The following is a 27,043-nucleotide window of genomic DNA, read 5'->3' on the forward strand; positions in this document are numbered from 1 at the left end:
CTTTAGCAGTAATGTAACTTTAACATTCATGGCAATGAAGCATACTTGACTTTGAAATAGAGAAAAACAGGCAGTAAAGGTCCCTCGCTGTGTTCAAACCAGGGATATTGTAGTTTGTTGTCAGCGCCTTAAACCCAAAGGCCATCAACGCGTTGGCAGTAACCACATTACAAAAAAAAAAAAAGTCTCGTCTCTGACCCCCCTCTCCTCAGGAGAATTCAAGTATCATCAGCCTAGTTTCCAATCACAAAGAGGCAACTCTTAACTGATTTTCAAATACTCCTCAGCCATGTTTGAACTTGCTGATTCTCGCTGCAATATCCCGACAACCAGCGTCATACCACGGTAGACAGAAACAACCCAGGATAGCATTTGCAGAAACTGTTTGTCTTGCGTCTGTTATAACAGCTTTAACAGCAGAGGCTAACATAGAGTGATTGATTAGGTATATTTTCTCCTCTTTTATGTCTCTAGTTTTCCTAAATGTAATCTTCATTAATGACGTTCTGCTGGTTCTTTCCAAACCTTCACATCTTTCTGATCATTCGCAAACACTGACATCATGCCTTCCCACATCATCACTTTCTGTCTGTTTCTCTTTCTCTACGTCCCCCCCCCCCCCCACACAGTTTTCCACAGGTCAATTACAATTAGTGTTTTTACACAAACACTTATGCAATTTAAAATGACACAGGTTGCCCAGTTGCATGTGTAACAGCATATTTTGCATTCCAACAGAGTGAGATTATGAACCACGTAGTTTTATAGTGATGATATCAGTAAGTTGTTTTTCTTGAATGCGCAAGGTTTTGATATCCAAATGTTTACATGGCTATGTTGTTGGATGCAGCTGATTGTTGTGGCCGCTGCATTAGGACCCTCCTTCACTGTTTGCCCTCAGCCATGTCCAATCTGATCCCTATTTCCATAGAATGACTGAGCTTGTGACATCATAGGTCACTTCTTGGGCGCCTTGACTGAGATTAAATCAGATTAAGCATTAGTAAACACACTGTCGCTTTCTCTCTCTCTCTCTCTCTCTCTCTCTCTCTCTCTCTGTCTCTCTCTCTCTCTCTCTGTCTCTCTCTATCTCTTGCGCGCGCACGCACACACACATACACGGGCGCGCGCGCGGTCACCGGTTAATTTGTCTCTATCTCTGTGTCTCTCTGGCCCGCAACTTCAAATTCATATTCAAATTCAAATTAGCTTTATTGGCACGACAATGATTGAGGATAGTATTACCAAGCCGTGTTATATATGTAATGATTTTATGACAAACAGATGCTACCTTATTTTTATTAACTGGTGTTACAGTAATCTTGCATGACAGGTCAATCTGTCAGAATTAAAGTATTACATTTAAAACTGCACAGACAAAAAAAACAAATAAGAGGTTTAAAAAGGGTATTAAAAGATTAAAAGGTAATGTTTTTTTAATTAGCCAACAAACATATATATATGTGTGTGTGTGTGTGTGTGTGTGTGTGTGTGTGTGTGTGTGTGTAGGCATTTATGTTATAATCAACAATAAACTAGAGACATAAAATAATTATTAAACCTCGGTTCATTGGCCATTTGTGTGAGAATTTTAATACAGTAAGTCTGTGAAAATTGTTTATTGAAAGTAAAAAAAAAAAAAAAAAAGGTCAGCGTTTTCTAATAAATAAATCAAATGAGTAATCCGGGATCAATAATCCACGTGTATTGAGCAAATTAACTGTGATTTAATATCGATGAATCAGACAGTATGATATGACAAGGTCACTCTGGCAGAGGCGCGTGGTAGTCGCCCATTGGGGACAGATATCATAGGCGACGTGAGCGCGCTCATCCACCACCTGAGGGCTCGCGGACATCTGACAGCACTGCCAGCACGCAACAGCTCTCGCACCGGTTTCCAAACAGTGCGAGTTTTTTTTTTTTTTTTTAAATTTAAATTAATCTACGGTTGAATTCGGTTACAGAAGGAACTAAAAGTACATTCATGCCGCCAGACCCCGCTGAAGTAACGGGAGGAAGATGACAGCGGAGGGTAAGGGCTGACTGCATGTCACTGCGCAGAAAGTTCTTTAAACAGCACTTTTGGTTAGAAAATGTTTTCAAATTGTTTGTATCGAATCATTGTCGATTGAATTTAGCCTCCATGGCCGGTGGGTTGTCGGTAAGCTACGTGTGAACTTAAAGTTTCTTATAAAAAGCAGGTGAACTACTTTTTAACCCCTGTAGTCAAAGTGAAAGGCATCAGGCAGATATTGCAGTTTTGCACATCTGGGTTTTGCTCACATCAGTGGCCCTGGTGATACAGACGCTGTTATGGTTTGCAGGTTTGCTGTAGGCTCCAGGTTACTGTGTTATTCTCTTCTGAAATCAAAGCGATGTCCCTCAGAGTAAAATTAAAATTGGAAAATGGTCGTTTTACATACATTTCTGGCAAATTTTACTTTAACTTGTACTGTGCAGAAGGAAAAAAAAAAAGAAAGATGTTACTGTTAGGTGAACAGTGAGCAATGAAGCAATGACAGAGTGAGTACTGAACAGATGAGGTGGCCAGAGAGCTCGGTGTGCCCTGATGATTTAGACTTTAATCCTTTTTTGTTTTTGTGAGTTGTGAACTGACAGAAAACACAGCTGTATTTTGAAATAGGTTTTAAAATGACGTAATTCGGCTGGACAACTGACAGAAACAGTGAGACAAACCGCTGTGAAACACATGTACAGTACACGTATTATTGATTTTGAAAGTATGCTCTTTCACAGTGTTTCTTTGCAAAATGTACAGCACTGCAGGAAGTACACACAGGTAGGTAGATAGATAGATAGATGTCAAACATTTATTGCAGCCATGCCAACACTGGTGGATAAAGCAAGTTTGAATCGAGCAGCAAGGCATGGCTCAGGGTTTTTCAAGGAGAAACATGGGGTAAAGAGGTCGGATTATAAAATGATAGCAGTTTCTTCCCCTGCTGATTCTCTTTTAAAGGCTCCATTTTGTATTGTAAATTGAGCCGCAATAAACTCAACAGACTATTTTTCTTAATGTTGACAGATTCAAAAAAAAAAAAAAAAAATACATGGTTAAAACTGATTAAGCAGAGACACTATATATTTTACTTTTTATATTTTACTTTTTCCTCCAAAAATCCTGGATCCCATTTTCCCATAATACAACTCAATAGCATATTTTGCCAGACCCTCCCTGCTTGGTGAAGGCCCACGTCATTCAAACGTCATGACCCATTTTGTTTATAGTCTCTCGGATTTTTTAATTCCAGAAGTAGATTAAAACATATAACAAAATTTGCATAGTGGAAAGAGCTTTTTTGACCAGTCAAGCCACTTTAACTTACAATTTTCAAAAGAGATGGGATAAATGATATGACAATATATTATGATATTGTGATACAGTACAGTCCGTTTATTCCCGACATTTTAACTGCTCTGATTTCTACATTTTGCAGTTTTCCAATTTATGACTGTTTGGCATTATGATACACGTGTACAACATCAAACTCTACTAATGCCCTAATCTTTTCATTTCCACAAGTAAACACAATTAAATATGCATTTGTAGAATGTTTTAGTAATACACTTACTTTAGACATTGACGGCATCGTCATAACCAGACAGGCTGGGGAACCCTGACATGTTGTTTTTTTTGTGCACGTTTTAGATGCATATATCTGGAAATAGTATAACTCTGTGTTGTTCATGGGCAGATTGGATGAAAGCAGCTGATGCAGTCATGACATTCTGTGGATTTGTGCAGTGGTGTGTGGAGATCTCTGGGGACTGGTGAGCTCGCAGGAGCAGGGGGTATCATGAGTTTTGAATTTTTTTTTCTGTAAATTTACACTGATTAAGTAGAAAAATAAAAAAAATCGCACATTGTGTTTCAATCCAATACAAAGGTCTGGCAATGAATTCTACCTTTGAGAAACATACAAATCTTAAATCGGTGATGCTGTGTCAGAGACGTGTTAATTCAACTTCATGCTCATTTTTAAGGCTATATTTTGTGAGTGAATTACACTGAAAAGATTTCTAAGTAAGTAAAAGGTTTTTCTATGCAGGCCTAATAATCGTTAAAAAGACAGTTCTCAAGAGAGGGCTGTTATTTGATTGAGTATTTTACTTTTGTATAAATGTTTTTTTTTTTTTTTTAACAGAATAGGTATGAGATAAAGCAGTTTAAGTGAGATAAAACTGTGTCAATGGAATAATGTTAGGTGTAACTTTATCAGTCTTGTTTGTGTACTTTTCAGTGTTCTGAGTATTCTCTTAATTAGAAAAGAGTTGGGCAGAGTTTTAACCAGCACAACCTGGACCATCTTAACTCCCCTGATTAACATTTGGTCATCATCACACAATGACCTCGATCACTGCACACAGCTGAGGGAGGGACGGCAGTGGAAAAGTTTCAATTAGATGGAATAAGGCCCGGTGCCAAGATGAGTCCACACTTGTGCTTATTATCAGATGTTTTCATAAGTGTGTGTGTGTGTGTCTGTGTGTCTGTGTGTCTGTGTGTGTGTGTGTGTGTGTGTGTGTGTGTGTGTGTGTGTGTGTGTGTCTGTGTGTCTGTGTGTCTGCCCCACTCAGAGCTCACGATATTTAACTAACTAACCAGCTTTAACCCTAAACATTCAAAATGATAACAGTCTTTGTGTCTAGACATACATTTTGAATTTATCTCGATGTTTGTGATTATTATGATTAAGATTACTTACTAATGCACTGGGACAAAAAGCCAAACTCAGTGTGATAGATTACTTGTTTTACTGCTGCATATGTGGAGAAAAGTTGTATAAAGCCTTTTTTGGGTCCAGAGGGAGCCGTGTGAAGTCTGACAAATTGTCCTAAGTGATGTTACTTGACATCACAGTGTCTGTGGGGGCTGAAGACGAAGACTTTGATAAACCTCCGTGACCCGCTCCTCTCTGCTTGAGGCCCGCAGCCCGAGTCTACATTAGCCACAACTAGCAAAACATACCTGAATATCTGACGAAACCGTCGGCGGTTGAGTTGCATTGTGGATAATGTAGGCAGCAAGTTTGTTTGGAGTACAAAAGATGATATGTACCAGTGGCTGCCTGGAATATGGTTAACATGTTCAACTGTCAAAACATCTATGCAGTTCATAGTAAATGGGCTAAAACATGCGGAACCATTATGGTCCTTTCAACTTCAAACTTCTTAAAATACATACTCATGCATGTGTTTGAAATATTAAGCACCACCATCCAGTAAAGTCTGCATTTTTGGATGAAACCCTTCATGTTAAATTTTAATGCTTCAGAGACATACTCAATTCTAAAGTCACCTAATATTCAGTTGGATTTTACTTTTTATGATGCAACATCCATTACTGTTTGGTGCTTTGGTGCTGCAACCATCATCTGCAGTTATTGCAACATATGAACGATGCCACCAGATCAACACTTCACTAGAGCTCTATTGATCAGATAGGCTAAAAGCAAAAGCTTGCTGCAGTGTGGTAATTTGTCTGCGCATGCGTTTGTTATTTTCAGGCTTTGCTATTACAGGTGTTGCAGTAGCCCCTTTGTGCTCATTAGACACGATTACAAAAAAAGCCTAGTATAGCAATTTGAATAGATTAACTAAGCCTAAAGTAAAAGAGGAATAGGCCTGAGACAGAGAGCCACTGACACTGAGAGAGAGAGCGAGAGAGAGACCCAATCTGTGCCCTGGTTTCTAACCTCCACTGATCAATAACAAGTATTGATGTCACCGTATTTGCATTGTGACATCGCAATGTAGAGGCTCACTTAGGTTATTGTACATTGTGTCCACAGTGTTAATTAAACTCCCCATCTTCAAACCATGAAAAAATTGATAGAGCAAAAATAGATTGTGAATATTACTTTACTCAGATTGTTGTTTTTAGAACATAAGAACAGGAAATAGGGCAGATCACATGTGACAGAGGAGGCAAGGAGAGTGACAGAGTAAAATGAAGAACACAGTTTATTCAGTGCCTTTTTCAATGACACTGAAATCATATTCCCTGCAAACCTAATCTTGCCACATAACAGCTTAATATGGTCCGATAATCTGGATGGAAAGAGGTGAAAGAATACATGGTGTGAGACCCACAAAGAAAGAAAGGAGAGAAAGATTGGTGGTGAAAGTGCGTTAGAGTGGTTGTTTAGGAGAATTATGAACGTGATTGTCAAAGCAGATGTTTTTGGGTTACCGTAGTACTCAAAATTCTTGCCAATAGAAACCAGTGGGAGTTGTAAAGCAATTAGACTGGCTTCAACATTCATTTTGCCGTTGGGTGCTGCTCAGATGGATGCTCAGTGCTTTATTTTCATCGGCTATGGTATCATTAGCTGCTGCTAGGAGGCTGAACATCAATACAAGAGGAATTACTTACTCAGTAAGTAATTAAGTAATTAAATCCATATTAGTAGAGTTTATTATGATTATGGCATTTTAGGGGTATAAAATGCACAAGAGTGAAGTTATGGCCCTTAATAGATCACATGCGTTAACCTCAGCTATCTCCCAAAACTTTTTGCTGGTGCCCTGTAGGCTTAAAGTAATGAGGTATATAATTGCCCCATCTCTTAAAGACTTGTACATAACAAACTTTGCACTCTTTTTTCCAGCTGTTAAAAATCACCCTGAAAGGTCTTGTAGTCCAACTCTGTCACTGTCCATAAATATTGTTTATACTTTCATGTGTGCTGTATCACTGTCGAATGCTCTTGGAGTTACTTTTAAAGAAAATCGTGAAGGAAGTACATTGTGCATTTTTAAGTCTGGCATAAACAGCATCCTAGGTTAAGATATAGTTAGTTTACCTTCTATACTAGGTGGAGCATCATTATTATGTACAGTACCATCAGTTAGCAGCCAGTTTGCATACACAAAATGTATTATAGAATGGTTCAAGGCTGCAAGTCAAGTAAAATTTTATTTATATAGCCCAACATAACAAATCATAAATTTGCCTCAAGGGGCTTAACAATCTGCACGGCATTATGACACCCGCTGTCCTTTGAACCTCATATCAGACTAGGAAAAACTCCCCAGAAAAAAAATTTAATGGGGAAAAATGGAAATAAAAGCTTATTTTCATTTTCAATTAATCTGCAGATTATCTTCTGAATTAATGGATATATTGTTTAGTCTATAAAGCATCAGAAAAGTGTAAAAAATACCCATTACAGTTTCCTAAAGTCTAAGGTGATGTTATCAGATTTCTTGTATTGTTTGACCAACAGTCCAAAACCCAAAGAAAATAAATTTTTATCAAAATGTGAGCACCCTATTTTCACATGTGAGAAAATGGAACTAGGGAAATTCAGAATGTTTGCCTAAGAACTTACTTCAATGATTTATCAATCATAAAAGTAGTTGAAAGTTATTTTTCTATTGATTGACCAGCCAAATATTCAACTAATCATCGCATCTACACAATGGTTTATTAATGACGCTTGTTTCACCTGATTAGTTGTGAATATCAATAAATATCATGATATGGAGAAGGATACTAAATGTATAAAATAAACAATGTCCAGTTCATTGAACTATTATCCATTGTTATGCATTCAAACTCCTCACGCATGTAAAGCAAAACTTCAAGTTTATTGTATTTAGCTAGATGGATTCTACCCAATATGAATAACCAATGTTTAATCGTATACCAGAGGCTGATGATTGCTGCAAAAGAGATATTTGGCTAAAAGACCCACAAATATTAAGTCCCATTTCATTTTACAGCCTTCATCCAATAAGGAAGGACTGTGGGTTGGATACTGCTCTGGGGGGCTTAAAAAGTGAAGCAACAACTTCACACAGATTTTCTGTAAGTGCTATGCGAAGGCAACTGGACTTGCTTGAAACTGTCACCTTAATGACCCTCAAGGTGTTAGCACCCATCCACACCTTGACCCATGTGATCCTAACGACTCACATAATGGGCGGGAGGGTTAACGACTCATGTGACCTCAACGACTCAGAAGTGTTGCTGATCTCACCAGAGCATAAATACCTTGAACTCCCCACTAGTCACTTAGAACTGGAGAAGCCTTTCGGGTGTGAGGTGAAATGTCTTCAAGAACTTCAAGCCAGTCCAATTGCCTTTGCATTGTACTTAAGGAATACCATGACCTGGATGACTGAGAATCTTCACAGACAACTTCACACAGACAATTTTCCCATACACCCCTTTGTGAATGTTCTTATATGTGGAGTCATTTGAGATATTTGCCACCTCACAACGATAAGGTTAGGCAACACAAGAACTCATGGCCTCTCACACACACACGTACACACACACACACACACACACACACACACACACACACACACACACTTCCCTCATCACCTCTTCTAGCTACTGTCACCAGTTGTCCAGCAACACTTCAGCCCAATCATTGAGATAGCAGACCTGAGAGCTTGTTCATTTGGTAGTGTTGGCAGGAACTACAGTAGAGGCACCAAGGTCAGGACTGCCTCCTCACACATTTGTTCATTAGCTGAGCATTGAGCAACACAAGTCTGGCAGAATCTGTTTTTACCATTTTTAAGACCAAAAGTTCAGTCTGAGTTCCAATATTGTTCCCGATATTGTTTAGTATGTCTTTTCTACCTAATAAGCTAACAAGCTACAATTTTACTACATTAAGTAGTGTAATAAAAGCCTCAGTAATTATTTTGTTTTAGTCATGCGTTTTGGTTGAACCTATTAAATCCTGGACTGACTTGCATTCCTCTCACCTTCATGGTATTTGGATAATGCTGAAGCTACAGCGGTGATTGCACCGGCCGAAAGGATGCACTACAATGTTTATTTAATTATTGATGTAGATCATTTGTACATGTCTCAGATTCTAGTGAAATTATTGATTGTTGTAAAGTGAACACTATATTTATAAATCTACATATGTAGGGGGCGACATTTGTTAAATTAAGTGACTCATACTACCTTTTTCCCAAATCTTTTGTATGCCATGACATATCTTACCTGTGTGTGTTTATAGATATTCAGTAGTGGCTCTTATGTAAATCCTCCGTGGATCAGCAAAACCATCTGTGAGATTACTGGAGTCACGAGCACAACTGTAATCTCTCCACAGCAAGACATACTTCTTCACCCCCAGCCCTTCTTCTGAGCTATTATCTTAGTCGCAACCTCTGACCTAGACTCCCCGCCCCAACTCTTCCCATCTATCAAAGATTACTCACACTGTACCACTTGGTGTTCCGACCCAAAATGGGAATGCCATGCCATGTAGAACTTTGTTATTCGTCAGTGCCTTCTCCATTACCTCCTTGGCGACTGAGTTGTTCTACCTTTAAAGTTCTATGAATACCCTATTTGTAGGCATTAAAACATTTTACAATTATGTAATGATAGACACAATAATATTAGCTGCTCTCCAGACTGCTCATTGTTATGCTACGTGTGAGATATTTAGAATTTCAATGGTGTATACAAATACTGATTTGTTGTTCAGTATTAAATGTATAGAACTTTTCCGAAGATACATATGTTAAGTGACTAAATTGTTTCTCTCTGTTTCTCTACATAGGCTCCATGATTGCACAGGTACATCTCTGTGAAGTGTAGCCTTTAGAAAGTTTGGTTCTTCAGGTTAAAACTTTCTATGGGAAAACCTCCACCAATATTTGACCAAAATCCAGTAACAATCCAAGGACTGGAACCAAAGAGGTACACCACCAGCGGTAGGTTTCCTGATCTCCATCCATTTAGAAATGTATCATATACAGTATACTTTAGATTTTAACTGATATAAAAATGTGAATGGATGCCTTAATGTGAAGAGAGAGCAGTCTTATTTAAGACAACAAAAGTGAACAAGTGTGTAATTACTGAAGCATCTGTTTCTGCCCAGTTTTGTAATATCTACCTTACCTTTACTTTTCATTCTCTTTTTGTATGTTCTCATTTCTTTTCAAGACTGGCAGTGCATTAGACAAGAATGCCCTAAAACAAGGAAATACAAAACAGACACCAACAACTCTGCAAAGGGAACAGAACAACCATCAAACTCTTTTGTTGTCTTCTCCTGTTATTCTTCCCCCCACATCATCAAAACTCAGTGGTTTTACTGAACATGTGTCAGAAAGGAAGGTCAACACGCACGTGAAGATGAACCCATATGTCACTTCTCACTTCAGGAGGGATCTCTTTCCCCATTTCCATTTGTTGTAGACTTTTGCCTACCTTTGTGTTACTGGTTGACTGAAATGGCTTCCTCCATATTTGTACAGTTATGGCAGTAGCTCTTGTCAAATGTTTTTAAGCTCTGTTTGTACTTGCCACAGTTCAGGGTTACGGTTGAGGGTTTGATTCTGTCCACTATTCCAAAGAGACTGGATGTGGATACTTTACTTTGTCATGATTCAGTAGAAAAGTTCTCTGGAAATGGTTGTGCAAGGTAAATACTAACACTACAAGCATATCTTTTCATTGCCAGATGTATTTACACGTATATCTTTTGTTTAATTTAAACTTTATCAGTTTTTACGAGTTATTAAAGATTTCTGCATGATCATGCATGCTTTTTAGATAGTAGTTCATGGTGCGCTTTTGCATGTCCTTATTAGCAAATTGCATCTGCATATGATAATCATCTCTGTTGTTTGCAGAAACTCTCTCTGATGTTCAGGTAGCATTTTGTGATCTGGTTCAAACAGGGATGCTGAGTAAGAGACTACAATCCACAAACCAAGTTACGCTCTCAGCCATTTTAGTTCTCAGTTCTTCTCCCTCTGTGGCATACACCTGATCTATCAACCTTGGCACAAGACCTCCAGAAAAATTTAGAAAACTTCCTCAGGTGACCTGTGTACTTACCTTTTCCCTCCATATAAATCTTCCACTTAAAGCTAAAAACATGAGTAATGTCAGAGATAGATCAAAGTAATCTCTCTCTGTTGTTTTCTTCTCTTCTTCTTATCTTTTGTCAGGCATAGACGAATTATCAGCCGTAATGCTGAGCTGTAATGAGGTATGTCTGTTCTGAGAGACTAACTGTTGCAGATGATTGCTAACAGCCGTGTAGTTCTGGTCAATATTATCCATGCAACAGTCAGTACCCAAAGCAAGTCTTCACCAAATTGACAATGGCCATCAAACATATATGCAGACCCTTGGAAAGAAAATGTGAAATTCTTAAAGCAGTGACATGACTGAACAGGGAATGGCAAACAAAAACATGTTTCAGTTGGGTCCCTCTTGCTGGGAAGAAGTGACGTTTCCTTGACTTGTGAAGACAAACACAAGTTATAGTCAGCTGAAACAGACACATTGTGTGCATCAGCTTATTAAAGTGCAGCATTAAATTCAGTGCTTTATCCAAGATGTATTGGCACTGAATTATGATTGGTGAATAATGTCTGTAGGTATTTAAATTTCTGAAAGTGCTGTATTCTTTGTTTCCTCATGCCCATACCAAGGGGTTGTGAAACTGGGAAGGACTTTGATCGTAAGAATTGGCATGTTTTTTTATTTTTATTTGTTTATTTGTTTTTGTTTTTGTTTTTGTTTTTTCTTTTTTGACTGCATGTTGGAAATGATTTCGTCATATCATCCTGTTGGAAGTTAATTTGGATTTTATCTGTCTTGTATGCCTAATTTGCATCTTGTCACAAAAGGTACCCTATAATGAGCTGTAAATCCTTAAAATGTCTCCATCTCCATCCTTTTACTCCACTGCATTGTCAGTTTATAGATTTAATCAATTTATGCCTATTTGAGGCTTCCCTTTTATTGTTTTGAACTGAACTGAACCAGTCCTGCATGCTCTTGTTATGTCTGCTCAGGTCAACCCAGCCCCACTACTCCTTTTCAAACCAATTCTTGCAAATCGGGGGTTACAGAAATAGATTCTTTTCTGCCATTGCTGACATCCTTTTTTTTAGCTCACCGTACTTTACTTACTTCAGTGAGTAATATTCACCTGTTATTTTTAATGAATGCACCTCTGGACCTATTTCAAGAAAGTTCACTTTGTTTGCTGAGGATCTATCACTGAGACGATAGACTGTACCGAGAAGCAGCATTACAGTTTGTGGAAAGGACACTGAAACAAGTGACCGATCAATGTCCTTGGAGGGAACTATCCTCTGGGTTATCATTGGCCACTATGGACCTACAATAATCTCTCCATTAAGAAGGATTGAAAGACTGACTGTTTTGCTAGCACCACACTTAACTTTACTGGCTGTTTCAAGGTGCGTAATTACCACATTAGCAGTCAAATCAAGGCTGACTGAGAAATACTGAGAAACTGTGAACTTCTCCATAACAGAGAGGAGACTTGATAGTATTTGATGGGAGCGGCACGTGTGAAACGACGCTTCAGTGCTGTGGTGGATGGGCCAGTGGAGGAGGAGGAGGTCATGAGGCTGGCACAGAGTGCTGCAGATACAGCTAAGGCAGGGGGGAGCCCATTGGGGTCAGGGACCCCAACCAGCCCCTCCCCGACCCATGCCCTCAATGGCAAAGCTCTACCACTTCAGAGCAACACCAACAATGCACGGAGGCAGAGTGCCATTAGAGAGTCAGTTGGGGGAGACGCAGGAGGAGAAGGCGGGGTGAGAGCAGGAGGAAAGTGCTCAGGGCTAAGGAGTGGAAGAGGCAGTAGTGGAGGAGGAAGAGGGGAAGGCCATTCATCTTCTAACCAGGATTCACTCTCTTCCCCCTCCACTAGCAGCCGCCGGCGCACCAGGCGCTCAAGCCGCCGGCCCCGACAACGCTTTGTGGGCAAGGACGGACGCTGCAACGTCACCTTCGTCAACATGAGCGAGAGGGGCCAGCGGTACCTCAGCGACCTCTTCACCACCTGTGTGGACATCCGCTGGCGCTGGATGCTGGTCATCTTCACCCTGTCCTTCCTTCTCTCCTGGCTGCTCTTTGGATTTGCCTTCTGGCTCATTGCCTCCGCGCATGGAGACCTCTCCATTCGGCTTACCCCCAGCACAGGTTCCTCTCCAGGATCAGGAGAGGCCGGTTCTGGAGGAGAGTCTGATAGAGAGGCAGTTGTTGAGGAGCCATGCTTCCTCCAGGTGAACAGCTTCATGGCAGCCTTTCTATTCTCCTTGGAGACGCAGACATCCATCGGTTACGGATTCAGAAGTGTGACCGAAGAATGTCCCCTGGCGGTGGTGGCGGTCGTTTTGCAGTGCATTGTGGGCTGCATTATTGACGCCTTCATCATCGGGGCTGTCATGGCGAAGATTGCCAAGCCCAAGAAGCGCAACGAGACACTAGTGTTCTCTGAAACAGCTGTAGTGGCACTAAGAGATGGAAAACTATGCATGATGTGGAGGGTTGGAAACCTACGCAAGAGCCACCTGGTAGAGGCACATGTCAGAGCACAATTACTGAAGGTAAGTGGAGAGAAAATGTATAATGACCATGATGAAAAAAAGAAAGGGGTCAGAAATCATGGCAATGACAGAAGAGACAAGACTTTTCTTTTTAAAGAAAGGTCAAAGAAGTAATCTACTCAGTTTAAAATAGTCAGAGAAAAGTTAAAAAAAAAAAAAAAAAAAAAAGTACCAAAAAATAGAGGTTGCAACTGTAAGAAATAGCCATAGAGGAAAAAAGGTTGCAGAGAGGAAGAGAGAGCGTTGAGACCATCTGGCCTGTATTCTGTGGACCATAGTTAATGAGAGCTTGTTTTATTTTCCCTCAGGGGTTAGGAAGATTTACCATGGATTAACTTGCCCACAATTCTTTAACTGAGAAATAATGTCCTTTGTCATCTCATTTTCCCTTGTGTTTACTGTATCTATGGGGGTTAGGTGATTGTACTGTATGTATGCTTACGTTTACTCTAGTGTCTGGTCTTATGTGGGTAATTTTAAACATGTTTCTTTTTTGGGGGAATGTTTTGTCATCATGGTTGCTGTGTGTGTATACATGTGTGTATGCTGCCAGAGTTGTCCACAGGGTCAAAATCTGTGTAACACTGAAGCTACAGCATAGACAATTTGATATCTCCTAATAGCATGAACATATCAAAGTTCAGACAGGGCAGATGGGATTATGTTTGCAAGGATCAAAGAAATACAATTCTAAATGCTGCAACTGGATATTGTTCTATAGTAAGGGTTGGGTGAGTCATAAGCCTATGCATTGGTGGCATGACTAAAGACTTGTCAAATTCAACTGAATATAATAACCAAATACTAAGCTTTTGGGTCAGGGTAAGAACTTTAATTTCCAATGCTTTTCTCAGATGACCTTAGGAAATGATGTTAAGTGTATTTAAAATGTTATATATACAATTTGGCTTTCAAGGTGACAGAACAGCCTCTTTTCTATACCCTGGTGTTATATTTTATTGCCAGAATTACAGCTTAATTTTATTAATTTTTATGGTCAGTTGTACTTGATCATGTCCCGCCTGCCTTTGGTTTTTGTTCGTTTCATATTGGATATCGTTTCTAGTCTCCATTTAATATTTTCTCAAGTGTGAAAATCAATTTTACAACATATATGTGGACAGTTTTATGTACCAAATAGTGACTTTGTTTTACTCTGTTTCCAACCTGCTCTTAGCCAAGGGTGACGCCAGAGGGAGAGTTCCTCCCACTGGACAACGTAGACATCAACGTGGGTTTTGACACTGGCACTGACCGCATCTTCTTGGTCTCACCTGTTACCATTGTCCATGAGATCAATGACGAGTCGCCCTTCTTCGAGATGGACCGAAAGACACTGGAGAGTGACTCTGAGATGGAGGTAGTGGTCATACTCGAGGGAATGGTGGAGGCCACAGCCATGACCACACAGTGCCGTAGCTCCTATGTGGCTTCCGAAATCCTCTGGGGACACCGCTTTGAACCAGTGCTCTTCGAGAGGAAAGAATGCTACCAGGTCAGAAAGGACGGATAGAGGGAGAGAGATACCCTTCCCGTAATGCAAACTCTAAAATAAAGTGGTATTCATTACTTCACTATAGTTGGGTGGGGTGTATGTATTAATTTTTTTTTGCGAGTTTGCAGCATGGCTCTAGGGATGACAGTGTTGTTTGGTGAATCCATCACTGTGCTCCAAAAAGAAATATCTCAACAACTGTCAGATGGATTGCCATGAAATTTTGTACAGATATTCACAGTCCCAAGAGGATAAGTCAAATGACTTTGGTTATCCCCTGACTTGGCATCTTGCGCCACCATCATTTTGAGCTAATTAGCAAATGTTAGCATGCTTACATACTAAACTAAGTGAACATGGTAAACATTAACCTGCTAAACATCATCATGTTAGCATTGTTATTCTGAGCATTTTAGTGTGATGATGTTAGCATTTAGCTCAAAGAACCACCCTGCTCAAACACAGCCTCACGGAGCCACTAGCTTGGCTGTGGATTCTTAGTCTTGTTACCATACAAATAAAATGTGTATTGAAAAATTCTTATGTTCTGCCCTTTTTCCAGGTGGACTACTCATTCTTCCACAGGACATATGAAATTCCTAACACACCTTCATGCAGTGCTAAAGAGCTGGCCGAGCAAAAATACATTCAAAGCTCACGCTCCTCATTCTGCTACGAGAACGAAGTGGCTCTGCAACTCGTCTCCCCTGATGATGAGCCTGACCAAGACCCTGAATGTCCCTCCCCACCAAACCGTAGGCCATCTGTGGCAGAACACCTCCACTACAATTAAACTTGATGGACGGCAGGCCTCAAGGGAAAAGAGACAGGAAGTTGACCCAGGATTTTAGAGAGTACAGGAAAAAAGAGAGGCTTAGAAATGTAGGAATAAGCAAACCAAGAGAGACAGGATTGTTCACAGTGAGTAGACAGGAAAGAAAGTCCAGAATAGGAGCAGGTTAAGACATCCATTACAAGTTTGCAAGATTTAGATGAGTACTATCATAAAGATTAGAAGATTTTTCAGAGGAACAGAAAGGACAGGTAGAGAAAGAATGTGAAGTTTGAGGTCATTCTTTTGGGGAGATGAGTTACTATACAGACCTAGTTGTCTGATTGGCCCTGGCAATATTTCATAATCATTGAAAACTTGTCTGCTAAGTCTTACATCTGGCCCATCGCTATCACAGCACACTCATCTGGCTCAAATGCCTGACTTGCACAGGGTATGCAACAGCACCCCACGGTGGCTCTAACCTGCAACAGCACCTCAATTTTTGTGGTCCTGGTGAAAATTTTGACCTCTATTTTAGAAGGTGTCTGTATGCAATAAATGGTAGTGTACTTGCTACTCAGGAATGTATTCAACTATGATGCTGACTTATCACTTTAATGTTTTTTTTTTCTTATGGTAAGTATGGATAATGCACATTTTGTGATACTTTGACCTTGGGGGCTGTTGAGAATGTCGTTGAGTATTAGGCTAGGCTCCATGTAGAGCCAAGTGAGCAACAGTAACATGGAGAAACAGCTGAAAACTAGCAGCGGCTTTGAGCAGTTTCTTTCCCATGTCATGTACTGTATATGTTGTTGGTTTTTTGGTTTTTTTTCCTATGTGTCATGTAAACAATGTTCATTGATTGTAACATATGCTTTATTTAATCTACCATTTTGTGTTGAGTTGTATGCCATGAGGTCAGAGGAAGCATTGTAGTGTTAGTCATCTTCACTGCAGTGATGATGACAGATGATGTTGGCTGTGTCCACACCAGTTACTCACCATTCATTCTTTCTTGCAGTACTATCACTACAGTATCTTTTCATGTCCTCTGTTGCTAAAATCAACCACACTGTATTGTTTTGCTCTCTTACTTTTGGATTCTAGAAATTAGTGACTGCACTATGACATTATAATCTTTAAGTGTCTTGGCACTTGGATAACATTTGATGTTTTGGACTGAATCCAAGGCAAAAGGAACTGAATTGCTCTTAGTGACTCTATAAGTGCACCAGAGGCCTGCAGGCACCTTCAACATCACTAGAAAAGTACCAAGTTAAACTGAGTGTTATGATGAAGGTTATGAAGGATGACTTTGTTTCTACATCTCTGAGAGTAAAACAACTGTCTACCAACTGCACAAATTGATGAGGAGCAAACTGGAAACCAGATGACATTCATAGAAAATTGTTCTCTAATTTTGTGCCCATAAAATCATGTGACACCCTCCTAATCCTAATGTGTTACTGTTGGTTTCTCTCACAAACGTAAAAACAGTGTAGTGGGTGGTGCCTTCATAACAAACTACAGATTTTGGAACTGGCCCTTTATCTGCAGCAGTTAATTTCATGTTTAAAAATGTGCTTAAAGCTTTTTTTTTTGTATGTATTTGTACAATGCTTTTTATGCAAGAGTGTTGTTTCAATCACCTTAATATTTGCAGTCTAATGTTCTAAGTAGACAAAATGTCTATGCAAATAATTACTGTGAATCTGCTCAAAGATTGAGTACTATGTTATCATGCACTGATAACGGATAGATGCTTATAGCTGAATTATAAAGTAGACTATGTAATAGTTTAAATTTGTAGGTATATTACAGAGCACTTGAAATGTCCTCATTTATTTTAGATCTTGTAATAATTTAAAGTAAATTATGCAACTTGAATATTTGATTACAGAAAGTGTTAGTAAAAGAAAGTAAGGAGTGTCAGCAAAGCACTGCTGACCAATAATCAGCCTGTCCAACGCACAACCTTGGAACATTTTCTTTTTACATTGCACTAAAGTAATATATGGAGACTAATATCACTGATGAAGCTCTACAATAGCACAGCAGTGTTGCTGGATCAGCACAGGTTAACCTCAATGCATCAGTCGCAGTGTTTCACTTGAGTTATTGAAATGATATTCTGCGGTAACCTCAGGGGGTTGAGGCATTGATGACATATTATCTGTTAAAATTAATGTTAATGCTTTTCTGTGTATGTGTCTTCGCTTACACTTCTCCTTTATAGCCACCATGTTCGATTTATAGGCTACACGGTGGGTCATGTCGTTCACCTTGCCTCCAATTCCATGAAATGTTACTTGAACTAATACCACCATCACTTTAGCTACGATAGCGCTTTTTAAACACCCAGGAAAGAAGTAGACAGGTGCATTATTTGGTAATTTCACTGGTTGCTTAGGATTCATTACTCGCAGTAAACAAACTACATTTTTAAAATCATAGGTATTTATCATAAACATAGTGTAAAATACATAGTATACTGTAATACTACATAAATTTTTAAAAAATTAGTGAGATGAATCCAATAAAAGCAGTAGCTACCTTTCCTTGTTTATGTTTCTAAAGGGAAAACCTCTCTGCTCCAACGCTGAAATGTAATTTCAGAGCTGCCTCAGGCACAGAGCACTTCCAAGTGAAACTGAACTGTGTTTTAGAGAAAATAAAACAGGGATTGAATTGCAATTATTGGTTGATTTTTTATTCATTTTCATCGTAGTTCTTGGAAGAATGTGAAAAACGTTCTAATGTACATAAAATTATAAATATCTTATAATGCCTGAATGTTACAACTTTGACAGTTAAAGGAGTAAACTTAGGTATAAAAGTTGTTGTTTTTTTTTTATTGTCAAAGTAACATGTAATTTTCTGCAAAAATGTAGTTATATCTAGTAATACAACTTGCTATCACTGGCTCTCAAACCATACCACTGATGACAACTCATGAAAATAATCACCCCCTCTGAAAAGAACTACAACACTATAATAACCTTTACAATTTATATGCTATAGAAAAAAAACAGGAGAAAACATGTAGCCCAGCAGTCAATGGCAAATGGTAATTTAAATTTACCTGAGGAATCTAAATCCTCTAGGAATATGAAAATATCAGTCTTTTTTTTTTTTTCTCAGTGTTATACCTGTCCCTTAATTTGTGACATGCTGAAAAGAACAAAAATCTACTAATCCTGTTCTATAATATGTAGCATAAGATGGCTGTAATGTTATTATGGCCACAATCACACACATTAGACTCTTACAATACTGCTAAATGTATAGTTTTATCTGTAAGTAATAATAATAATAATTAATTTTATAATTTATAGTCCACTAACTGGCTTTTTGTGGAGCTTTCAACCACATCATTTCATTATAGCTGATACATTCATACATAAGATATTGTTGTGTTTAATGTGGTAAATATCTTTTCTGTACACGATATTTATAGTCTACATTAACATTTCAGAAGTCGTGATATTGACATAGGTGTAAATAACCTGGAACCCTGGTTCCTCGGGTACACGGGTTCAAGTCGGATTTTCTGGGATGATCTGAATTACGCGCCCGGAGTCAGATCATTCCAAGTAAACCGTGTGTTGAGACTGGATGGGGATTCAAGCAAATCCGATCCCAGATCAGTGTCTGCGGACACTCGCTACCATAGAAGTGGTAAACAAAGGGCGCGCAAATTTCCCTAGTAGAGCGCGAGAGCGCCGCACTGCCACCTGCTTCAGCACTCCCATTGGCTGTTTGGCACGTCAATCACGGTTTGCCCCGCCCCTTGTCGGTTCGCATTGGTTAATGGCGGAGATTGTTGCTCTGCCGTTAAGACCATTCGTCGCTGCGCCCGTTTCATGCCCGTTTCGGTGCGGAAATCTCCCTTCGTTTTCATGAGGCGGGCCTACTACTCGGTTGTAGATGTTGATTGGGGTCATGTCTCCTTGAGGCGTGACCGTGAGCCGTCTCCTCGTACCCGGTTGGTCCCCTGGCAGGAAGCCCTTCTCCCGGGCTGAAGCCTTCGCCGTGCCCTCACTGCTCCCCGTCTGTTTTATTCTCAGTGTGTGCGGCTTCACTGAGAGAGCGGTGCAATGATAAAAGCCGCATATGCGGTAGGCTATACACCTATCAGTCAGGAAAATACCCACGAAACAGCCTCATCCCGGTTCACCTCGCACCACAGCCTTATTCCCGACTCAGAGCGGAACCTGAAGGTGAGAGATTTAATTGTCTTTACCCTAATCCAACTCGTAAAAAGACGGTGTAAAATCCTGAACGTATCATATTTCAGTGGAGCTGGCTAACCCTGCTTGGTTTGACTAAATGCGGTGGCATAACGCCTAAAAATGAAACGTTGCTGGGACCAGAGGCGTTTGTACTGGCTCTTATCTTTATGAATGCCTTCGAAGAGAGGCTTACATCGAGATGACCAGAAGTCGGGCCAGTGGCTATATTATAAAGGATTTCGACTCATATAATCATAAGGTATAGGCCTACTGAAAGCTTTGTATAATATCTAACAATACCAGTTCAAATAATGATAATGATAATCATAATGATAATACAACCGCCCTATTTTTTCCAGTGAAAACGGTTTGGTGCGGTGGCTGCCACATGTATGCTGTTCACAGAGTCAATTAAAGGCTGGGGCCCATGTGATTGTTCATGTCTTATGTCCAAGGTGTGGTTGGTCTTCGTCAGTTTTTGTGCTGGAGCTTCAGTCTTGAAATGCAGGTAATTCATAGGGGTCACGCCGCAGCTGTACTGCTCTGCCGCCGCACTGTATTTATTACAGCCGGTGGCTTAATAATGTCACCTCTCCTCACTGTCCGCTGAAGTGCGCGGGTGTCACCATATCATCACCGATGCAATGCCACTTCGCATCAAGGCTGAAGAAAAAGGCGTTTCCAGCTTCCCCTACCCGTTTCACACACGCACAATTACGCGCAGGCACCCACACACTAATTACACACACGCACACACACGCAGACAGATAAACGCACGTTCACACACATACAGCACAGGACCCCCCTCAGTGAATGACCTCAGTTCAAACTCGGAAGGTATTGTCTGAGGGCTGCTGCTGAGTGTTCAGGGTGTTGCTATGGAGGAGAGCAGTCAGATTTTGGCAGCTCCAGCTGCTGCAGGACGAGTTTGCTGGTCAGTCCAGGCTGTACTGCGACAATCTGTGAGGTCTCTGTCTATGTTGTCTATGTGTGTGTGTGTGTGTGTGTGTGTGTGTTTTTTGTGTGTGTATGTGTAGAGACTTTGCTTTAGAGGAATAATTGGGATCAACAGGACTCAGCAGCACCATACACTGCAACTATATGTTTAGATCTCTTCTACGATCGTTGTTAAAGATGATTTAGTAACTGCATTGAGTTGTATGGAGACAAAGAAGTCTACGTCTCATGCTAATACGACAGATAGTTGGTCATATGACATGACTATGATAGGACAAGGCTGGCAATATTCTTTATTTTTCTTATTGTCATCAATAAAAAGACCAAAACAAGTAATGAATTGATCATACTAACAAGTATTTCCTATGTAGTCAAAGCCTGATAAAGCTTGTTCCCCTGTGTGATAGACCATCACTGCTGTCCAAAAACCTATTAAAAACACATCAGTGAGCCACACCGTTGCACTGGGCAATATGTTCCTTTGTTACCATGAGCATAGGCATTGTAGATTATTGTCATGTCCCAAATATACTTTCCTGGGGAGGTAAATACTCACTAGAGGAACAAATGAATCCGTGGCGAAAATATATAGTTTCAAAGAAATATACTATTTAGCCCTGTTTTAATTGCATTTGCTAAAAGCTATATTTCCTAGCTGTTTGAGAAAATTAATGGAAAAAACAATATATCCACGATCCATTTTTAATCATTTACATCTTCAGAAAAAATAGGCTTGGGGCTGAGCATCACAGACAGCTAGACCAACTCATTGTTGGTTTTGGTCAATTCATGGGATTTGTTTACATTGAGAAAAATCTAGATTTATATAGAGATACCAGCCTTTAAGAAGAGATGCACAGCTGTGGTAAGCCACTGAGGGATCACATATTTACACATACATACTGACTGGCTGGGTGGTGGTGACTTCTTTTGTTAACATGTTTACTCCACACCCAGAGTCATATTGGAGTAACAGGTATGGTAACGGCAGGGTTGGGGACCTGGCCCTGTCATGAACAGACAGAGAGGAAGGAGTCAGACTAAGATACAAAACAGGAATCAGGACTGATGACATACCTGCTGAGGAATGGAGACACCTTATAGTTAACAAATACTCACCGTACAAGGCGGTACAATAACCTACCTGTCTGATCAAAGTTGACATTTGCTGGAACTCAAGCTGGTTTCATCCCCTGTAGTTAGTTAAGAGGACCTTGTTTCAGCTCATTCTTCCATAAAACCTAATTTTGATCATCATATTCTAATGATCCAGTACACGGGTTTAGTAATCAGTAAATGAATTTACGGCAAACGAACGTGGGTGCATTATGGCAGCCAAAGTCTGTCACTGAAGGGAATTAAACCCAAAATTGATGGAGTGTGTGTTGTATTATCCATACACAGTATTTTTGTTTTCCCGTTTTCCTATACTACAAACTGCATGGGTTGTCTAATGGCATGAACACTCGCATGTCGTTAATGTGGGAGTCCATCACATATGACATGAACCCTGCATAACATTCAGTGGGTCATTATCTACCATCCTGACCCAATGCTGGTGCGGTGTGCACCGGATGTCTGGGACAGTCACTGTTAAATGGTCAGTATGGGTAATCCTGGACCGGGCAGCAGCTACGTCATCTGAAACAAATTCATCCCTACTGCTTTCAATGGAAAGTTTTATACTCACGAGTTCTCCTTCTCTGCACAAAGTGAACCTTTCTCGCAGAATTAAAGCTGTACATGATTGCTTAGTTTTGAGAGCAAATCTAGAAACATCCTGTTGTAGTATTACAGTCGCTCTGACTGGAGATTCCTTCATGTTTCAGAATAGTAACCACTTCTAGCTACTGTCGCCTCCTCTCTCACATGATACCAGCCTCCAAGACGAATCAGCATTTTGGCTCCACTGTGTCCACTAGTCCTCAGTACAGGGCCTCACTGGAGTTTTATCTGAGTCTTAGCTGAGTCCAGTGGTCTGTAGTAGAAGGAGGCTTCATTTTCTTTCAGTTAACAATAGATTCAGTCCAGTTTGATCCTCCCCATCTATCCTATCCCTCCCTTTTCCTTCTCCCTTGCCATCCCTCCCCCTCTCCCTGTCATGTCAGTTTACTCAGTCAATTGATGTATCGCGCTATTCCTCCAACCTCCATCCCTCCATCCCTCTACCCACCAATCTCTCTGCCTTTCTTCCATCGCTGTCTTCTCCTTGATCTGCTGTGTCTTCCAATTAGGCCATCCCTGGCCCAATCTCAGCTGGATATGGCCTGCATGCTACTTGCATGCTACTACTGCTCTTCCTATATGTGTGGGTGGGTGCCAATGAAGTGTGTATCTGTAATGCCTTGACACAAAATCACATCAGTGTCACTGTCTGACAGTCCTTTACATCATCCACGGCGCTCCAGTTTTCAGCTTCCCACAAGAGAATAGAAATGGAGAGAAATGGCTGAACACAGACTAACTTTATATTGTCCCCCTTTTTGTGTCTTTCCCCACCCAGTGCCAGTATTACCATGTCCAGGCCAACGGGGGGTGGTGCCAATGATGTCACCCGCTTCCTGTCATCAGGGGCGCCAGGGTCTCCCACCTCCAACTCTATGTTCTCCGCTGCCAGCCAGGCCGACTGGGCAGCCAAAAGGCTGGTGTGGGTGCCATCGGAGAAGCATGGCTTTGAGGTAAGCTAGTGTTGTCCACTCAGAAGAGAAATGGATGACCTTTTGGCTTTTGTTTCCAGAAAGCACCAACATGTTCTTGAGAACACAGTAGATGTAAAAAGAATAAACAAGTTGAAATTCAGGGTTAAATATGGCTCGTTTTTCCAGCTTGTTTCCATGTTTCTTTTTCTCACTGTCTGACTATTAATCCTCTGGTAAATTATTAGCCCAAAGTATGTACCTTCCACTGAAGGTGTGTCAAACAGGTGGGGCAAAGCAGCACAGGGTGTGTTTGTGTGTGTGTTTGTTATCATATTTATGAGTTTGTATCCCCATGATGATGCCCTATTGATTATGCTCTCCTTTGTCCTGTTAGATTCTTTAATACGCTTTGTGATGCTTTCTAACACATTTAGACCTAAAGACTATCGCAAGGCCCTTGTCATGATATTAATTAGGTCCAGTTTGCCTTGATACTTGTATAATGCACATTATAAGTTTTCATTGGTGCATACTTTAGGATGTGACATATGAATTCAATGTCCTATCTCTGAGTCTCCCTCTCTCTGCTGGACTGGTTTCATAGAGAGCTCTATGAATAGAACAATAGTCTCCTTCAGCCTCCTAATGTTAAAGAGGCCGTTGCAGAGACACTGACTTCATTTTACACTCATGATCTGAGAATGGCCCTGTCGGGCAAAGACACACACACACACACACACACACACACACACACACACACACACACACACACACACACACACACACACACACACACACACACACACACACACACACACACACACACACACACACACACACACAAACCGAATACACATTCATACTCTGTACACGCACATAATCACGCGCAAAGACACCCATGCTTTCATCCAGTTTCATATTCTGGGCATGTAGTTCAATCCGTGACTAATATACACCCACACGCACGCAAACACAGACATACACATACAGTATTTTGTGTGTTGTGCATGTGTGAGCAGAGCCCTGTGACCTGGTCAAACCCTGAATTTACTACTTCCTGTCCAGCAAGCACAAGACCAACAGCGTGACAAAGGAGGTCCTCTCTTCTATTTTCAGTCACCATCACTTATTGTCTTTTGTCGGATTTAATGACACTCATATTGTAAATATTAACTGGCAGAGATTCTGCCAAAAATTTTCACCAATATAGTTTCAGTGTTTGTTTCATTTAAAATGCAGGCCATCTGGTTTACTGTAGCATTAAAGGCCTAGACAAGAGTTTTTTATGTGTTATAGCCCAGTTAGTACAAATCTACAATACAGCCACAATTTTCCAAAGCAAACTGAAGCTAATAACTTCTAGGTAGCCATTAGCTTCTATTCTTTGTGGTGCACAATAAATATTTCAGAATCTTGAAACTGGTTTGTGATTGGTAATCCAACACAGTTTCGCAGTTTAATCTGCATTATTTTTAGTCAAAGTTACTTTCATTACGAGCAAGGACTGCTCTAAAAGCTCTTTGTTTTTTGGTGCATCAATTGAAATTGCATCATCCACAATTTCTGACTTCTGAGAGGATTTGAAGCTGCCAAACAACATCTTTTTAATGCACAATATTTTAAACATTGAATTAACATTATTCTTTTCAAGAGATTGATTTTTCTGAGATTGATTTTCTGACAGAATATCTTGTAAATGCGTAGCTTTTTGGCACCAGACCGTGATATCTTAAAAATAAATGCAGACATGATGTTTACTGTGTTGGATTTCCTTTCTCAAGCAAGTTTTAGGTATCTGCTATATGATTTGCACACTCTTCCTTTATCTCCTATACTTTCTTTGTTAAATCTCTCTGTGTGTCTACCCTCAGTCGGCCAGTATTCGGGAGGAGCGTGGAGACGAGGTGGAGGTTGAGCTTACAGACAGCCAGCGGAAGTTGACTCTGTCCAGGGAGGAAGTGCAACGGATGAACCCTCCTCGCTTCAGTAAAGTGGAGGACATGGCCGACCTCACCTGCCTCAACGAAGCCTCTGTGTTGCACAACCTGAGAGAGAGATACTACTCTGGTTTGATCTATGTGAGAGCACAAAACAATTAATGCATGGGAAGATGAACGCATTCACAGCATTAAAACTAATAATGTTTCTCACACCAGTACACCTGTACACATACATACATGAACAAGAGGAAGCAGTCTGTGCACAAATACAGTCTGTGATGTTATGTGCAACACATTATGTGCAATGTGTTAGCGGTGAGCTCCTCTGGCATCTCCTGTGTAACTGATATGGGCGGTAAGAGAGGTGAGGAGTCAGTTTACAAAGTTGCTCCTGTATGTGTGGTGACAGTGGGGCCTTCTCTGGTTGCTGTTGCAGAAAAGGAGGAATGAGAGTGCAAAGAAGAAATATGAGTAGGAATAGATAGATAGATAGATAGATAGATAGATATATGTAGCTGGAAGAAAAGATTAAGATATGGGCAGAGAGGAGCAGGGGTGGCTTGTTGGAATAGCTCATAGAGGTGTATTAAAATATGAGTTAAGATAAAGTGGTTTTATAATCATAACTCTCACTACAGTTGGAATGCATTATGAGAATATTAATGTCTGGGTGTGGCTGGGCGCTGTGTAGAATTGCCCTTTATAATGATAAAAATGATACATTGATAATCTTACAAAATGTTGCATATATGACAAATCTGGTGTAGGAGTGTTTTTGTGCATTTTATGAGTGGATGATGCAGACATATTTTTATTGTGATTGTGGATGTTTATGTATTGATCTTATGTAGGTTACATGTGTAGACAGTGTGTCATTTTAATGTTAGAGATTATATCCTATTTCTAAACAAATCCATCCAGAGCCAGTTTGTGTCCTACTGACAATTCCCACATGATCAGTAGCTTAGCCCTGAATGTTTGGATGAGGTGTTCTGTTTACCTGTTCCACAATAAGTAATCAGAGGATGGTGCCAACCTGCATAATATATTGAATTCAGAAAAGAAAGACCTGTGTTTAGGGCTTAAGACTGCTGGTGTACTTCTTTACTTTCAACTGAAGCAACAGTTCAATGAGATTATGCTATACCTTCAGTTATGAAACAGGAGCAGTCACGCCACCCACAGCAACCACAATTATTGACAATGTCCTGAAATTTGGCATCAGTCACCTAAACCAAGTGAGCAAGAATGCAGAAAGAGTGTATGTATTAAAAAACAGACAGTAGTCCGAGGAGAATTACAAAATGTGTATACCAACCCATTCAAGCAGAACTACAAATAAATGAGACAGTTGTATTTGGCCTGGATTGATATCTTAAATAAAAGGCTCCATTTGAATCTACTGAAGATAAGGTCATGCAAATCTCTCTGTTCTATGTGTTTTTCCAGACATATTCAGGATTGTTTTGCGTGGTGGTGAACCCTTACAAGAACCTGCCCATCTACACAGAGTCCATCGTGGAGATGTACCGGGGAAAAAAACGCCACGAGATGCCCCCGCACATCTACGCCATATCAGAGGCTGCCTATCGCAGCATGCTACAAGGTAC

The 27,043-nt window shown here is 40.3% G+C and overlaps 2 protein-coding genes across 6 annotated transcripts in view; both read left to right on the forward strand.

Annotated features, from left to right (window-relative positions):
- Positions 1 to 1,955: 1,955 nt before the first annotated feature.
- kcnj14 (potassium inwardly rectifying channel subfamily J member 14) lies at positions 1,956 to 18,342 on the forward strand. 5 transcript variants are annotated; one of them, XM_040117820.1, is made up of 6 exons: positions 1,956 to 2,035; positions 9,567 to 9,720; positions 9,956 to 11,009; positions 12,717 to 13,392; positions 14,570 to 14,887; positions 15,450 to 18,342. In XM_040117820.1, the coding sequence occupies exons 3-6, from the start codon at positions 11,005 to 11,007 to the stop codon at positions 15,678 to 15,680; spliced, it is 1,230 nt and encodes a 409-aa protein (XP_039973754.1). In that variant the 5' UTR covers positions 1,956 to 2,035; positions 9,567 to 9,720; positions 9,956 to 11,004; the 3' UTR covers positions 15,681 to 18,342. The 5 variants fall into 5 exon arrangements, with proteins under 5 accessions (XP_039973754.1, XP_039973752.1, XP_039973753.1 ...); XM_040117818.1 differs by having other exon boundaries at positions 9,956 to 10,847; positions 10,969 to 13,392; XM_040117819.1 differs by having other exon boundaries at positions 9,956 to 10,838; positions 10,969 to 13,392.
- Positions 18,343 to 19,708: 1,366 nt separating this feature from the next.
- myh14 (myosin, heavy chain 14, non-muscle) overlaps positions 19,709 to 27,043 on the forward strand; it is a 29,727-nt gene continuing 22,392 nt past the window's right edge. Inside the window, exons 1-4 of the mRNA XM_040117175.1 lie at positions 19,709 to 19,885; positions 23,358 to 23,532; positions 25,365 to 25,571; positions 26,883 to 27,039. Coding sequence (XP_039973109.1) covers positions 23,371 to 23,532; positions 25,365 to 25,571; positions 26,883 to 27,039 — 526 coding nt within the window. The 5' untranslated portion in view covers positions 19,709 to 19,885; positions 23,358 to 23,370. The remainder of the gene's footprint in view (positions 19,886 to 23,357; positions 23,533 to 25,364; positions 25,572 to 26,882; positions 27,040 to 27,043) is intronic.

The sequence above is a fragment of the Xiphias gladius genome, chromosome 22 (assembly GCF_016859285.1).
Source record: "Xiphias gladius isolate SHS-SW01 ecotype Sanya breed wild chromosome 22, ASM1685928v1, whole genome shotgun sequence".
Classification (NCBI taxonomy): Eukaryota; Metazoa; Chordata; class Actinopteri; order Istiophoriformes; family Xiphiidae; genus Xiphias; species Xiphias gladius.

Excerpts from the sequence above, each read along its gene's own strand:
- kcnj14 (XM_040117816.1), top strand. The coding sequence starts at position 12,334 with ATGGGAGCGGCACGTGTGAAACGACGCTTCAGTGCTGTGGTGGATGGG. Across the intron at positions 13,393-14,569 it reads TCAGAGCACAATTACTGAAG|CCAAGGGTGACGCCAGAGGG; the intron begins GTAAGTGGAGAG and ends ACCTGCTCTTAG. Across the intron at positions 14,888-15,449 it reads AGAGGAAAGAATGCTACCAG|GTGGACTACTCATTCTTCCA; the intron begins GTCAGAAAGGAC and ends CCCTTTTTCCAG.